Genomic DNA, 16,925 nt, shown 5'->3' on the forward strand with positions numbered 1-16,925 from the left:
TGTTCAGTGTGGAGGAGCTATAACTGCATTTCATTGGTCGATCCTGTTATAAAGACAATGAAGCTGAACGTTGAACCTTGATAAGGAGCCAAAGTCCACAGAGGCAGCGCGATGATTCACCTGATTCACTAGTTTCTTTCCACCACTGAGAGATCCTTTCAAAATAAAAGCCTGTCTCAATCAAGCCCTCTCAGGTCATATTAAAAGAGGAATCTTTGATTTGATTCTTGATCACATTGAAGCCCAAAGTGAGAAAAGCAGCGACACTCGTTGCTGTTGGAGGAGAGTTCAGAGCTCTGACAGCTCATTTAGTGACACAGTTACAGACTGAACTGAGAAATAAAAGCTTTCAGCTCCTCACAGCCTCTGAATGCTCCTTCCTGCTGTCTCCACATCAACTACTGAGGATCAGCTGGCTCTGCTTCTGCTCTTATTCCAGCGTTCACGCTCACAAACATCCACACAACATGGCCGATGTTTTAACGGAGCTGCTTTCACCTCCTTCATCCAGAGTTCACAGTTAAACTCAGAGTTTGGAGAAACGATGGACGGAGCTGCAGATGGATGGCGTTTGTGCTGAAGCTAAGCTAACGACAGCTTGTGCTAACCAGTCAAACATTTCAGAGTTGATTCTTTACCTTCAGCTGGAGGCTGAGACGGAGAAAACAATCTGCTCCACGACGTCCAGAGAGAAAGAAAGTAAAGTCCAAACAGCCTGAGAGAGAAACTTTAATCAGATCTAACTGACTCTGACATCAGTTACCATCAAGTTCATGTTTTATTGAGCAAATAAAGATAAAATACATGCTGACCTCAGATCGCTGCGAGCTGAGGGCGTGTTCATCTGGACTCCAGGAAGCGTCTTTAGTGAGCTTTAAAAGCTGAGATGACTTTAACTGACTGTTAGTTACTGTGATCAGATCAAGTTTTCTCTGGTTTTATCAAACAAAACTGAACAAGTGAAACAATCCAACAATTCAATGAACATTTTAGTTGTAAAGAGACTAAAATCACTGATTTTTACTGTAGTCTGACAACAAAAACACGCTGAAGTACATATGAGACAATAAACTACAGTTTGTGTGAGTGGACATCGTCAGGGACACTTCCCAGCATGCACCACGACAAACACCCTCACGGCTTTAAGCTTCACTGGATGAGTGTTGCTGCTTCGTTCCTGCTGTTCCTGCATTTCACATCTGGTCGTACGATCGACGCCTTCAACATGAGCCTCTGATCAGAGTTTGTCACTCTGACGTTTTCTAAAGATCTTCATCACATCTGAGGAAAATCTCAGCTGCTCATGCTTTCCATCCCATAATCCTGACAACAACAACAAATATGGACTTCTGTCAGCAGGTCTGCCTCACAACCAAAACCACCATGAGCTCCAAAACCACAAGTCCTGGTTCACCAAACAGCTCAGTGAATCAGAGCTGATTCAAGCACCGAGACCAGAACCAGCAGCCGTCTGGAACCCACTCAGGACCATCAGTGCCTACAAGAAGAAAGGTCCTGCTATCAGCCCGTCCTCCAGAGCAGCTGAGGAACCCAACACCTTCATCACCAGGTGTGAGAGGTCCCCGACCACAAACCCTGATGGTCCGCTGTCCAGGATGGACTTTCTGTTCAGCTTGAAGTGACTGTGTGAATTTTCTCTTTTCATTTCCATCTTTCACCTTTGAATCTTTTGCTTTCTGACTCGAGATGATAAACTCTGCTCGTCAGCTGTTTGCTAAAAAGGTCCAAACTTTCATTGAGCTCAGTCTGAAGTTTCTCTTTTCAAAGCAACAAAACATGACAAAAACTGGGACAATGAAGCTGAAAAGCAGCCAACGAGTCTGAACTTCACCCAGAGCCCAAAATGAAAGAGCAGTCAGTGTTAAAGGTCCAGTGTGGAGGATTCAGAGGATCTGTTGGCAGAAATGGAAAATAATCTTCATACTTCTGTTTTCATCAGTGTTTAATCGCCTCAAAATAAGAATCAGCGTGTTTTCGTTACCTTACAATGAGTCTTTATGTCCACAGAGGCCACCATGTTGCGCCGCCATGTTTCTTCTTCTTCTTCTTCTTCTATGGTGGTTGGCAGCCATGTGGGTTTCATTACCACCCCCTGCTGGATTGTAACAGCTTCACAGTGAGAACTCTTTCCAGTGTCCATCCACAGTGATCCACTCATGACGCTGTTCAGTCCAGATCTCAGACCAGGTTTTCTGAGTGGGTGTGAATCCTTCAACAGTGCAGCATCGAGATCTTCTCCAGATTGATCCACAACGTTCGTGAACCTCCTGCAGCGTCCAGGATCATCTGAACCTTGTCTTCCTTCTGTCCGTCTTTGTCGGTCTTCTGACTTCACAAACAGCTGAGACGTCCTGGACAGACTCGGCCTTCACTGACTGTTGTCCTCCACTCATCACCCCCTCCTCCCCCCCCCGTCCAGGTGGGAAACACTCCACACAGCGATCATCTCCAAACTTACCGATCATGATCAACCATTCCTGTTCTGTTTGAGACGGCAGGAAACAGACCCAAACGCAAATCTGGGAGATCCACTGAAGCTGACGAGTCAGCAGAGAGTGGACAGGCCAAGAGGGAGTCCAGGTCCAGAGACTCACGGTCCAGAGACTCACGGTCCAGAGACTCACGGTCCAGAGACTCACGGTCCAGACCGGCCGGGGCGTCGGCTGGAGCTCGAGGTTGGCAGCTGAGCAGAGGGAACAGGAGTCACGGAGGCAGACAGGAGGCAAGACAGCAATGAGCAAAAGGTGCTGAGAAGATCTGAAGAGTCCCGATGGCAGCAGGTGGGTCTTGATTGAGTGAGTGTGCTCAGAAGAGGAGGAGGCCGGACCAGACCTGCCGGCCAGGCCCTGCAGGAAAACAAATCCTCTCGTGTCTTCATGTTTGAATCTGTTCTCTGACTCCTGCTCTGACACCATTTCTGCCGTCATAATCCTCCCAGACCTTTTCTTCTTCTTCTTCTTCTTCTTGTGTTTTGGTGACCTCAGAATGAGTCTTGATATCTAAGGAGGCAGCAGGTCCTCCATCTTGCACCACCATGTTTCTACAGGAGCCCAGAACAGACAAACCACACACTGACTCCAGAGAGAGACTTTGTCGCCGTAGGGGAGGTGAGGCGAGGTGGATTCAGTTGGCTGCAATCTGCAACCTCACCACTAGGTGCCACTGAATCCTCCTCACTGGACCTTTCATTGGTGGTGATGTGTCGCCCTCTGGTGGTGAAGAGATAAACTGCATGATGTCAGTTTCACAGACACAGATGACATGAAGTGTTTTCAATGATAAAAAGGCTGAAATATGTTATTAGAAGTGTCTGAGTGACTGCTATTAACCACACTGGACTGGACTCACCTGGAGACTCTTCCATCTTGGATCTTGGAGGTTGCTGTCTCTGTCCTCATGTCTTCATACGTTAACTATATGTGTTTATTGTGCTTGCAGGCTTTATTTTCTTCTCTCCAATTTTTACTGTTAATTGATGGTTGATCGTTGTATTTGTTGATTGATTGTGGTGTGTTGTGTTGTGTTCCTGGTTATGTGAACTGTACACGCACTGATGCTCTGCACAAATGAAGTTCCTAACAGATAAATAAAGTTCTTTGAATTGATTGAATTGAACTAACAGTTCAAGTGTTCTCAGCCACCAGGAATCAGTTTGTGCTCACTTGATTCTTGCTTCAGCTCAATGTTGTTGAGTGAAATGAACCATGAAAACACAACATGAAGTGAAACCATCAAGATGATATCTGATATTTTAACAGTTATCCGTCTCCTTGATTTCTAATAATCTGTATCAGCCCTGAAAGAAACATATCGGTGGACCTCTAGTCCTGATCTGAGAGACACAACAAACACTCGCAGCAACATTCAGCTTTGACTGCAACAATCAGAATCAGAATCAGCATTCCTTTATTGATCCCCGAGGGGAAATTTTTTTTGTACAGTGCTCCACACAAAACAGAATTACAGATTAGAATCAAGAGGAGAGAAAGAACAAGAAGGAATAAATATATATAAAGGCAATATTACAAAACAGAATATTAATACTAAAGATATATGTAAATAAGAAATATACAACACAAATTAAGAAATATACAACACAAAATATGCAACACAATGAAATGTACAGTAATAAAAATAAGTAATATACTGAGTATAAATAAGTATGAGTAAGAGTATAAACAAGATCCACAAGTGAAATCAACACACCGCTGAAGGTTCAAGTCAACAGTTTCCACACTTTAATGATCACAGCGTCCATCTTTAAAGGACAGGAAGTGGAAGAAGTTTACAAAGTAAATGAGGAATCTTTTCAATCGTTTCAACAAATTCATTGATCAATTTATTCCAATAACCTGAAAGACTGATGTGACTGAGATCCTGCACAGACTCAACTGATCTGTTCAGCAGTGTTTGTCTAACAGGAAGAGACTGTCCCTCCTACAGAGGACACAGAGACACTGAGGAACCAGGCCAGGACCAGGACCAGGGACTGAACCAGAACCCAAAGCCAGGATAAAGAGGTTCAGTGAATGTGGTGTTGAAGGTGTGGAGGTGGATCAGTGAGTCAGAGGACACTCTGTAGAAGGACAGAGTGCCAGCAGGACAGTCCACATACACTCCTACTCTGTGAGAGACAGAGGAGGAGGAGGAGGAGGAGGAGGAGGAGGAGGAGGAGGAGGAGGAGGAGGAGATTAATGTTTCTCTCTTATTGTGACGGACAGAGTAATGACCACCATCAGAGCAGTCCAGTCTCCAGGACTGATCATTCCGTCCAAACACACACTCTTTGCTGTTTCCTTTCCTTCTGATTCTTCTGTAACTCACTGATACAGAAACTCTTCCTCTCCACTCGACCTCCCAGTAACAGCGACCAGTCAGACCAGTTCCACACAGCAGCTGAGGATACCAGTCAAACCTGTCTGGATGATCAGGATATGACTGATCATCTCTCACATGTGTCATCGTCCTGTTGTTGTCAGACAGTTTGATGTTTCTGTTCACTGTGTTTGTGTCCAGTTTGAGTTCACGGGAATCTGATGGAGAGAAGAAGAAGAAAAGAGCTGCAGTTATTGATCGATCAGCTGTTGATTGATGGACAGTTTGATGATGACATCAGAGATGTGAATGAGTGATGTCACAGTTTGAAGATGGCTGAATGTGCTCTGCTTTGTTGTCGTCAGTCAAATGAAAGACACACTTACACTTCCTCAGACCTGGTCTCAACCATCGGACTCCAGCAGGCTCCACCCTGAAAGGAGGAGGGGGGTCAGAGCAGCACCTCCTCTTTCAGCATGCAAACATGGACGTTACATCACTCTCACACACACAAACACAACATGTTGATGCGGCCTGCTTCTCCCTCTTCAGCTCTGCTCAGACACTGACAGCGACACTGATTCTCTCTCATCATTAAATCTGCCTTCATCAGCTCATTTCCTCATTTCAATCTGTTGCTGACTTCTATTCTGAGCTGCTTCACTCATTGATCGCTCTCTTGCTCTCCCACCTGTGATGATCAATAATCAGTCTGACTTTGTCTTCACTCATCAAACCAGCAGAGCTTTAATCATTGATTGTTGGACACGCTTGTCCTCGTCATGTCCCACATGTGACCGTGCTTCATGTCTTCATTACAAGTGTGAAAACTGTCAATGAATTCAACATCTGAGACGAGTCATCACGACTCTGTTGTGTGCAAATCTTTTCATGTCAAACTTCCTGAAGTTCACCAGATCAAGAAGAGCCACTTGACGGGCTCTATTTTCGACTCGGCCGCCGGCGCGGCGCAAAGTCAGGTCTGCTGCGCCGGCGTGGCGGCGCAGACTTTGGTATTTTCGTGCGCTGCGCCGCCGACGCATCTCCTCCTCCTTCTCATCTCAGTCCCACCCAGCGGCGCAACTCGGAAAGAGGGAGGGGAGAAGGCGTGAAGTGGGTTTGACACAGCCGAGTCAAATCTTCACCAATCACAGCAGCTCCTCGCCTCACCTTTAAGAACCCCGCTGGCCAGGTGCATGGCACGTTTCCAGGAGACTGACGTCACTCATGTCTGACATCCGTTTGTGTATACTGTTTATTTTTTCTCAGTATATATATATATATATTTATATAGTTTTATATTCTGTTCTATATTTTGTTTATATATATATTCTCAATATAAATATTTTGTTTTTAGATTTGTTTTTTATATATATATTTCTCTCTTTTCTTTCTTTTCTAATTTTATTCTAATTCTGTTCTTGTAAGGAGCACTGCAACAAAAACTATTTCCCCTCGGAGATAAATAAAGGATTTCTGATTCTGATGTGTAAATATGAGGTCCTTAGATGGTAAATCCTCCTTCTCCTCCTCAAAACAGTGATGTACTCCATCGTTGTAGATAACGTTAAGCATTACTATGATAACATTTGTATTTGGAATGAAATGACGTCACGTGGGTAACAGCGGACAGCGATCATCACTTACGTTTTTTCCACATGTCTGTCTCTCTGTCACAGATGCAGTATATCTGCTCTGTAGGATGTCACAGCTGTTTCTGTTGGCACAGCGACGTTAACCGATTAGTTCTCATCCCTGTTTCACCTGTGTACATTCAGCCAGGTTGAGTGACCGTTACGCGTGCCGAACGCGCTTTCGATGTGGTCACATGAGAGACGGATCAAAATATATAAATTTAGGTCTGACTGTATGCGTTGACTCAGATCGTTGCATTGAACTACGGCTGTTGCTAATAATTGATCGCAGTGAAAGCCAGACACTGTGGAAACCTGACTGTGAGGTGTTGGTGACGTGAGCACACGACTGCGCCGGTTTACCAAAATCCACTTGCGCCGCACAGAGTTGACCAGGTCTGAGGTGGCGAGCTTTCAGCGCACTTTTACACCGCCGGTGCAGACCAAATGGTCGAAAATTCTCATTATGCCGACACCTCCCCCCTACTGCGCCGCAACGCCCATCCTGGCGCACCTCTGTACGCCTCGGTTTACCAAAATACCAAGTGCACCGTGCACCTGCCTGCACCGGCGGCGGAGTTGAAAATAGAGCCCGACGTCTGCACAGGGAAATATTTACAAGCCATGTTTGCTGTGAAGACCATGTTCAGTCCAATTGTTGTCCACTGATGAAGGAACAGTCCAACATTTTGAGAAAAACACTTGAATGAAGCGTCTCAAAAGTCCTGCTCTGTCCTGTGGTTGTCAGGTTCCAGCAGTTTGAACTAAATACAACTGCTTTGGACTTATTGGAAGCTTGTTTTTATGTCTCTGAGGACAAAAAGGACATTTGTCACACTGACAGACAGGTCTTTGACCATGCAGAGATCTGTCCAAACTGCATCAATGATGACCAACAGGTCATCATCATGTTTGTTCCTGGAGATGTTCTCCTTGAGACCTCCAACACAAATATGTCCTTTTCATGTTCAACCAGTGTTTATGTTGTGATCAAAGGACAAAGGTGTCCTACATGTCTGACTGTTCATGTCTCACTCACGTCCACCATCAAGCAAAAAGACAGACAACATGTTTTCAGCTCTTCCTCCTCTTTCACACTGACTGACTGTGGCTGCAGAAGCCTCTTCATACCTCAGAGTGTCCAGTCTGCAGTGAGGATCCTCCAGTCCAGCAGACAGCAGCTTCACTCCTGAGTCTCCTGGATGATTGTAGCTCAGGTCCAGCTCTCTCAGATGGGAGGGGTTGGATCTCAGAGCTGAGGCCAGAGAAGCACAGCCTTCCTCTGTGATCAGACAGCCTGACAGCCTGAAAACACACACAACAACACACATGGAAGATCATCTGAAGATCCTGCTGTCCGTCCAATCACTGCTCTCACAATGCAGAGATCTGATAGGCTGAGCAGCATCACGTGGGAGGAGTTACAACACATAATAATTCTCAACAGTTTCTGTGTTTCAGGTCGACTTCACACTCGACACTTCACTTCCTGAGGTCCTCAGCGACACCTTTGTGCTAATTAATCACGACTGAATCAGGAATAAAGTGACGTCCACTAATCAAAGTCACATGACAACAAAACAGAAACGAGGATTTCCATCTCAGCCTGACTTCATTAATAAAAGGTACATTGAGAGAAAACATCTGCCAATCAATGAATGTCTGTGTCAAATGTGTGGACTTCTGACGTTAAAGAAAGACGTCAACACTTTGACAACGAACAGTAACTTGATCTGACCTGAGAGTTTCCAGTGCACAGTGTGGACTCTCCAGTCCAGCAGACAGCAGCTTCACTCCTGAATCCTTCAGGTTGTTATTACTCAGGTCCAGCTCTCTCAGACTGGAGGACTGGGATCTGAGGACTGAGGACAGAGCTTCACAGCTTCTCTCTGAGAGGTTACAGCCACTCAGTCTGAAGACACAGGAAGGAAGCAAACAGTAAGTTAGATATCAGAGTATTTATTGATGAAGAAACTTCACTATCTCTGTACTTACAGAGCTTTGTTGGAGGCTTTGACCACTGGCAGCAGCTTCAGAAGAGCCTCCTCTGAAGCAGAGAATTTCTTCAGGTCAAACACGTCCAGATCTTTCTCTGATGACAGTAAGATGAAGCCCAGAGCTGACCACTGAGCAGGAGACAGTTTATCTGTGGAGAGTCTTCCTGAACTCAGAGACTGTTGGATCTGATCCACCAGAGAACGATCATTCACTTCATTCAGACAGTGGAACAGATTGATGCTTTTCTCTGCAGAGGGAGTCTCTTCAATCTTCTTCTTGATGTACTCGACTGTTTCCTGATTGGTGTCTGAGCCACTTCCTGTCTGTGTCAGCAGGCCTCGTAGGAGACTCTGATTGGTCTGCAGGGAAAGACCCAGGAGGAATCGGAGGAACAAGTCCAGGTGTCCATTTGGACTCTGTAAGGCCTTGTCCACTGCACTCTGGTGCAAGTGTGTCTCTGCAGATTCACGGTAGGTTGTTTGCTGTTCTGACAGCAGATTGACTCCAGACTTGATGAAGGTCAGATGGACATGAAGAGCAGCCAGGAACTCCTGAACACTCAGATGGACGAAGCAGAACACCTTGTCCTGGTACAGTCCTCTCTCCTCTTTGAAGATCTGTGTGAACACTCCTGAGTACACTGAGGCTGCTCTGATATCGATGCCACACTCTGTCAGGTCTGATTGGTAGAAGATCAGGTTTCCTTTCTGCAGCTGCTCAAAGGCCAGTTTTCCCAGAGACTCAATCATCTCCTTGCTCTCTGGAGTCCACTGAGGATCTGACTCAGCTCCTCCATCATACTTGATGTTCTTCACTTTGGACTGAACCACCAGGAAGTGGATGTACATCTCAGTCAGGGTCTTGGGCAGCTGTCCTTCCTCTCTGGTCTTCATCACATCCTCCAGAACTGTAGCAGTGATCCAGCAGAAGACCGGGATGTGGCACATGATGTGGAGGCTTCGTGATGTCTTGATGTGGAAGATGATTCTTCTGGCCTGCTCCTCGTCTCTGAACCTCTTCCTGAAGTACTCCTCCTTCTGTTCATCAGTGAACCCTCTGACCTCTGTCACCATGTCAACACATGCAGGAGGGATCTGATTGGCTGCTGCAGGTCGTGTGGTTATCCAGAGGCGAGCAGAGGGAAGCAGGTTCCTCCTGATGAGGTTTGTCAGCAGCACATCCACTGAGGTGGACTTTGTGACATCAGTCAGGATCTTATTGTTAGTGAAGTCCAGAGGAAGTCGACTCTCATCCAGACCGTCAAGGATGAACAAAACCCTGAACTCTTCAAACCTGCAGATTCCTGCTTCTTTGGTTTCAGGAAAGAAGTGATGAACAAGTTCCACCAAGCTGAACCTTTTCTCTCTCAGCACATTCAGCTCTCTGAAAGTCAATGGAAACATGAACTGTATGTCCTGGTGGGCTTTGTCTTCAGCCCAGTCCAGAGTGAACTTCTGTGTTAAGACCGTCTTCCCAATGCCAGCCACTCCCTTTGTCATCACTGTTCTGATTGGTTCATTTCGTCCAGGTGGTTTAAAGATGTCTTTACATCTGATTGTGGTTTCTGGTCCGTGTGGTTTCCTGGATGCTGTTTCAATCTGTCTGACCTCATGTTCATCATTGACCTGTCCAGTCCCTCCCTCTGTGATGAAGAGCTCTGTGTAGATCTGATTCAGGTGGGTCTGCTTTCCTGCTTTAGCGACCCCCTCAGACACACACTGGAACTTCTCCCTCAGGTTAGTTTTGAGTTTACGCTGACAAACACCAACAGGACTTCCTGAATGAAGACACAACAAATAAATCAGTCAGTGATTGATAAAGTTCAGATGAGAATTTAATGTCCTTGTCTGAACATATTTTGTCCATCTGTTGGACATCAGTGAATGTTCATTGATCCAGCAGTTAAACCTTTAGAGAAATCCTCTTACTGCTCTGCAGACGCTCAGCCAGCTCCTCCTCCTTCATCCTCCTCAGGAAGTGCAGCGTGATCTTCAGAAATGCCTCTCTGCTGCTCCTCCTCTGCTCTGCATCCTCATCCTCATCCTCCCCCTGACTCTCTAAGCATTCTGGGTAATCTGCCCTCAGAGCCGTCTTGATCTTCTTCAGCTCGTTCCTCACAAAAGAGACAATGTTCTCCTCCAGCAGCTGGAACAGAAGATGATATGAATGACACAAAGTGAAATCATGGAAGCAAACATCAGATCCATGTTGGACAGACTGAGAGTCCACTGGTCTAAAAAGTGCAGCGTGGACATTATTGTGGACAGAACAGATGTGAAAGCAGCTGTTGTACATGTACAGACCAGAAATATGGAGTCCAGGTGAGTCTGATGCTGCTGGGCAGACTGACCACTGGGAACCTCTGAGCTCTCCTGGTGGACTCTGTGGACGAATCATGAAGAATTAGCTCACATCATGTCCGTCCACACAGAGACAAACACCTGCTGAAGGTCCTTTTCAGATGAAAGCTGGAACGTTCTTCTCTGGACGACATGAAGGAAACAGCTGCAGCTGTTGCTCACACAACTTGTTCTGGCTCTTTCTTTTATTCTTGGACAACCTGTCTTTCTTCTCGTCCACTTGTTGGACACAACACATCTTTGAGCTTTGTCTCCTCTCTGAGCTCCTGCAGCCTTTAGTTACCCATAACACCCTTCTCTGCATCAGACGTCTTCACAGAGGCACAACTCCAGCCTGATGTGAGGCGCCATGATGCCGCCGTCAGTGTTGTTCTTGACTTTGTGAATCCATCAGCAGCATCAGTCACAGACAGACTGTGTGTTTCCTCACACTCTCTGTGTTGCTTCACTCTGTGTTTCACAGCAGCTGATCTCAGTCCAGCTGTTATCACTGACATGTTTGTGTTTGTGTTGTCACATGACTGAAAAGCACAACATGTTGATTTGATGGAGGAACTCAGTGGAATCAGGGTTAGCCTTCGTTAGCATCTGTTAGCCTCGATCAAGTCACTGTTTCATACTCATGCAGTCATCAGTCAGACACGTTCCGTATTTAATGTGTCCACTCTCACTAATTCCCGTTAACTCATTGCATGGCTTAAAGTACGTGGTTTTAAAGAGTTGCACAGTTGGTTTACACATTCAAGAGACCGAAAAGAGCGAAAAGGTGTGTGTTATCAAATGTGGTGGGCCAGTCTGTCCAAAATGCCAGGACTGATTTCTTGTCCCAGTCCACCCCTGTCAGTCAGAACATGTGTGTGGAGGAAATGTTCAACTGGAGTCAAGAGCTGAAGACTGGTTATACTGGGCAGCTTCCACATGTGAGGATAGAAACCAATGAGAAGAAGAACGACGCTGAAAATAAACAAACCGGTTTAAAAAACTTCTCTGGATAAAAAACTGTTCAAACAAGAATCTGTAATATTTTGTTATTAACAGTTTACCTCTTTGCAGCAGACGGTCGATCTCTTTTAAAATCAATGAGGTGACCCATCGACCGTTCACTCTTCAAGGACACACAGCTGGGTCCAGGTCCAGGTCCAGGTCCAGGTCCAGGTCCAGGTCCAGGTCCAGGTCCAGGTCCAGGTCCAGGTCCAGGTCCAGGTCCAGGTCCAGCAGAGGCTGGTCTCCCAAAGATCCTGAAGACACAGAGGAAGACCACCATGGATGAATTCCATCAAATCTTGTGGACATGTGGACATGTCAGTGCTGCTTAGGGACAGACTGGGAAAATGTGAACCTGTCCTTTAATACTAGTCTCCAACCTTCTGCTCGACTCTCGCCCCACTACCTGTCCATTGGACCCTATACCCTCCAGCCTCCTGCAGGCCATCTCACCAACACTTATTGCTGCTGCCACCCACATGATCAACTCCTCACTTACAACGGGTGCGTTCCCCACTCCTTTTAAACAAGCCTGAGTTACCCCACTGCTAAAGAAACCTACACTCAACCCATCTCAGGTTGAAAATTACAGGCCGGTTTCACTCCTCACTTTCCTTTATAAAACCCTTGAGCGCACGGTCTTTAATCAAGTCTCTGAATTCATTTCTGATTACAACCTGCATGATCCCAGTCAATCCAGTTTCAAACGCAGACACTCTATGGAGACTGAGCTCTTATCTGTAATGGAAACACTATGATCAGCTGGAGCTCCTGGTCAGTCCTCTCTTCTACTCTTGCTCGACCTCTCAGATGCCTTTGACACGGTTAACCACCACATCCTCCTCTCCACACTCGCCGAGCTCGGCATCTCAGGATCTGCTCTCTGCTGGTTTGAGTCCGACCTCTCAGGGAGATCCTTTGCAGTGTCTTGGAGGAGAGAAGTGTCCAAATCCCACTGCTTGTCCACAGGGGTCCTCAGTATACACCGCCACACTTGGTGCAGTCATCTGCTCACATGGCTTCTCAAACCATTCATATGCTGACGATACCGAGCTCCTCCTTTCATTCCCGCCGGATGACCCCACAGTCTCGGATATCAACATGCCTCGGATGAAGGAATGCCACCCTCAGCTTAACCTGTCAAAGACTGAGCTCTTTGTCATCCCAGTCGGTCCCTTAGTACAGCAACAGATCAGTATCCAGCTCGACTCAGCTCTGCTCACTCCCGCAAAATCTGCCAGATACTTGGGTGTCATGATTGATGACCAACTAACTTTTAAAGAGCATGTGGCCTCTGTTGCTCGGTCATGCTGATTTGCCCTGTACAACATCAGGAAGATCAGACCCTACCTGTCTGAGCATGCAACACAACTCCTAGTACAGGTGCTGGTACTGTCACGCCTCGACTATTGTAATTCTTTACTGGCAGGGCTCCCAGCATGCTTGTTAAAACCATTGGTATTTAGCCAGCCCAAACCACTGGCTCCTAGTTGCTGCCTGCATCAAGTATAAATCCTTGATGCTCGCCTACAAAACTGCCACCAAAACCACTCTGACCTACCTGAACTCCCTCATTCAGGTCTATGCTCTCTCCTGCCCACTACGCTCTGCCCAGGAACGGTGCCTGGTGCTGCCACCTCAAAAACCCCTAAGTCTCCAGCCAGACTCTTTTCTTCTGTGGTTCACCGGTGTTGGAATGAGTTACCAAACTACATTCAATCTGCAGAGTCCCTCTCCATCTTTAGAAAAAGGTTAAAGACAAAGCTCTTTACTGATATCCTTCTTTCTTAAAAAACGGAAAACAAAACAAAAAACCTCTCTGTGCTCTCTTTGCATTACTTTGTGGGACTGCCTCGCAGCACCCATGTCCAATTGGACCAGAAATTTGCATTAGGGCACTTAGTCTTGTTGTTCTGTCTTGTCCAGAACTTTGTGATGCATGAAAACCTCATAAGTACATCGCTTTGGATAAAAGCATCTGCCAAATGACAAATTGTAATTGTGATCTAGCTGTAACCTTCATCATCATCCGAGGACAACATGAACATTATCAGAACAGCTGGTCAGACTGGATTTAATCAGGACAAACATCAGCAGTGGACAACATGACGAGGAAATATGAACGTTTCAGGTGATATTGTCCAACACGAGTTTAACACTGAGAACAACTTACTGTCTGTCAGAGAAACGTCGCTGTTTAAAGTCAATGAAGCGACCCATTGACCGGTCACTCCTGAAGGACACACAGCTGGGTCCAGGTCCAGGTCCAGGTCCAGGTCCAGGTCCAGGTCCAGGTCCAGGTCCAGGTCCAGGTCCAGGTCCAGGTCCAGGTCCAGGTCCAGGTCCAGGTCCAGGTCCAGCAGAGTCTGGTGGGCCCTGCTGCTCTGGCCTTCAACACAACACACACAGAGCTTTGAGTGTGAATAATAATGGTGGACAGATTGGAGTGCTCTGACATGGAGACGAGTCCTGGACAGTCAGAGATCCTCGTCTCACCTCTGAGCTTCGGTCTGGACGTCATCGTCCCCACATGGACTGGTTTTAGAGGGACGGACTCCCTCCTGTTTGTCCTCACACCGATTCATGCTGCTGAACTCACGTCAGCTCACACACACTTTGATCTGGAGAGGAAACACAAATCATTCATGTGCACATCAGCTGAAATCATCCTTTCATGGTTTCTCCTGTCAAATATCAGCTGCTCCTCCTCTGATTGGCTGTTATCTCGTCTCTCGTATCAGTGTCAGCTGAATGCAGTCAGACATAAGTGTGAGGCCGAGCTGCTGTACTTCTATCAGTCCACTAGATGGCGCCATGAAGCTGCAGTGAAGTGAACACACACTTGATGCCTGGACGAGCGTTGACATCCACTGACACACACTGACTGAATCTGACAGGAAGCTTCAGTTTGAGGAATATTCAGTAAATTCAACATGACTGAAAGTTTCTTTACGCCTCAATGATCCTCGATCATCGATCAGTGAAGGAGAGAGTCAAATATTTACACAGGAGAAACAGAAAATAGCACAAATATTCAAGTAAAGTAATAAAGTACTTACAGACTGTACTAAACTACAGTAATTGAGTAAATAGTGACATTCCACCACTGAGAGATCCTTTCAAAATAAAAGCCTGTCTCAATCAAGCCCTCTCAGGTCATATTAAAAGAGGAATCTCTGATTTGATTCTTGATCACATTGAAGCACAAAGTGAGAAAAGCAGCGACACTCGTTGCTGTTGGAGGAGAGTTCAGAGCTCTGACAGCTCATTTAGTGACACAGTTACAGACTGAACTGAGAAATAAAAGCTTTCAGCTCCTCACAGCCTCTGAATGCTCCTTCCTGCTGTCTCCACATCAACTACTGAGGATCAGCTGGCTCTGCTTCTGCTCTTATTCCAGCGTTCACGCTCACAAACATCCACACAACATGGCCGATGTTATAACGGAGCTGCTTTCACCTCCTTCGTCCAGAGTTCACAGTTAAACTCAGAGTTTGGAGAAACGATGGACGGAGCTGCAGATGGATGCCGTTTGTGCTGAAGCTAAGCTAACGACAGCTTGAGTAAAAAACACCTGAAACGAGTTACTTTACCTTCAGCTGGAGCTTCAGAGGAGAAAACAAACTGCGACACACCGAAGGCTGAAAGTGAAAGTAAAGTTCAGACACTCGTCCAACTGGAGAAACCAGATTACACCTATAAAAACGATCAAACTGGCCGACCAGCCTGAACTTGCAGGTCTGTTTGAAGCTGCTTTGTTGGTTCAGGACACTTCAGCTGCAAAGACAGCTGGTCTGGCTGCTTCTGATGGTGATCGCTGAGACCATCTGTGAGCTTCTCTCCTCAGATTTGAGTATTTTTTCATTATCATTGAGGACAGCTGACCACGTCCATAAACCCAAGCTTTAAATCAAGCGTGTCTGCAGGAGACGCTTCATTCCTGAATCCAAGCCGTCGTTCAGTGTTGGTGTGTTTACGTGAGGTGGACCGTCAGTACTGCAGGACAGACCAGACGCCTCCTCTCCCACAGCGATGGTCCATCTGTCCTCTGAAGACAGACGTCAGGAGGTCCAGTCTGTCCCTGAGGTCCATTCCTGCACTGCATCAGAAGAACAACACTAAACGTCACTGCAGCTCGTTCAGACTCAAACTGTGGCCTTCACAGACTGAACGACCTCGACTGGAAACCTTTATTTTACAGTGACATCCAACATCACAACATCAGCGAGTGACACCTGGAACATTCAGGTGTTTTCACCAAACTCACTCCAGCTGGCGTCCTTCAGGAGACGTTTGCCGAGGACATCCCTTCCTCGACTTCACGACGTCTCCTGGAGAACGTCTTTATGTGTCTTCAGACGCTCATTTTGTCGACGTTCACATGAAACTCAGCAGACACCAACATGGATTTCTGCTGTCTGAAGACAGAAAACGCTCAGATTGCGATCCCAGTGTCCTGGAACCAGTTCTGATGGAGTGCAGAGAGAAATCCTGTCCATCGTCCTTGTGAGTGTCCTGGACTCTCAGATCACTGCATCATACAGATGGTCCCAACATTGAGACGGCACCTGAAGAGGACTGAACCATCCGGGACCACAGGAAGTGATGGACTCCAGAAGCAACTGACAAGCTCCAGGACTGCATGGAGTGTCCTGACTGGGAGTCTCTGATGGACCACTGTCCCCCACTGAGGGTTCTGCATGATGCCAGAGCCAGACAGCAGTCCAGGAGGACAGTGGCAGTGCTTTGACTCTGAAGTTCTGGCCTTCTCTGACACATTGGACCTTTATTGATACTTGAATGATTGACATTAACGCTGCAGCAAGTCTGTCTTTATTTCTGATGGTTCACACTGGATTCATTTCAGCAACTGAAGAGAAAATTGATCAGCGTCTTCAAAAACTCTGGATGTGCTCATTTCTGCCTGCGACTGAGTTCATCAACCAAACGTCAAAACAACACAAGACAAATCGAATGAAGCAAGAATCTGTACTCACATGAGACGAGGCGGAAACCTTCTTCCAAAACAATGCTGCCATTTGACTTTCTGCCACAGAAATACAGCCTGCAGTCCTCCGCTGTGAGGTTCTTAATCTGGAGGCTGTTTCCTTCA

At 46.5% G+C, this 16,925-nt stretch overlaps 2 protein-coding genes across 3 annotated transcripts in view; both read right to left on the bottom strand.

Moving 5' to 3' along the window:
• LOC139351966 (zinc finger protein 260-like) overlaps nt 1-16,925 on the bottom strand; it is a 189,889-nt gene that overhangs the window by 23,475 nt on the left and 149,489 nt on the right. The gene's annotated exons all lie outside the window — the stretch shown is intronic.
• LOC139327939 (NLR family CARD domain-containing protein 3-like) lies at nt 4,459-15,471 on the bottom strand. Of its 2 annotated transcripts, XM_070958004.1 has the most exons (11): nt 15,406-15,471; nt 14,309-14,433; nt 13,986-14,201; nt 11,872-12,066; nt 10,772-10,850; nt 10,397-10,613; nt 8,466-10,245; nt 8,209-8,382; nt 7,602-7,775; nt 5,223-5,269; nt 4,459-5,054 (listed from the first exon to the last, which is right to left on the bottom strand). In XM_070958004.1, the coding sequence occupies exons 2-11, from the start codon at nt 14,395-14,397 to the stop codon at nt 4,459-4,461; spliced, it is 3,567 nt and encodes a 1,188-aa protein (XP_070814105.1). In that variant the 5' UTR covers nt 14,398-14,433; nt 15,406-15,471. The 2 variants fall into 2 exon arrangements, with proteins under 2 accessions (XP_070814105.1, XP_070814106.1); XM_070958005.1 differs by lacking the exons at nt 4,459-5,054; nt 5,223-5,269 and adding an exon at nt 7,154-7,278.

This window comes from Chaetodon trifascialis, chromosome 24 (assembly GCF_039877785.1).
Source record: "Chaetodon trifascialis isolate fChaTrf1 chromosome 24, fChaTrf1.hap1, whole genome shotgun sequence".
Classification (NCBI taxonomy): domain Eukaryota; kingdom Metazoa; phylum Chordata; class Actinopteri; order Chaetodontiformes; family Chaetodontidae; genus Chaetodon; species Chaetodon trifascialis.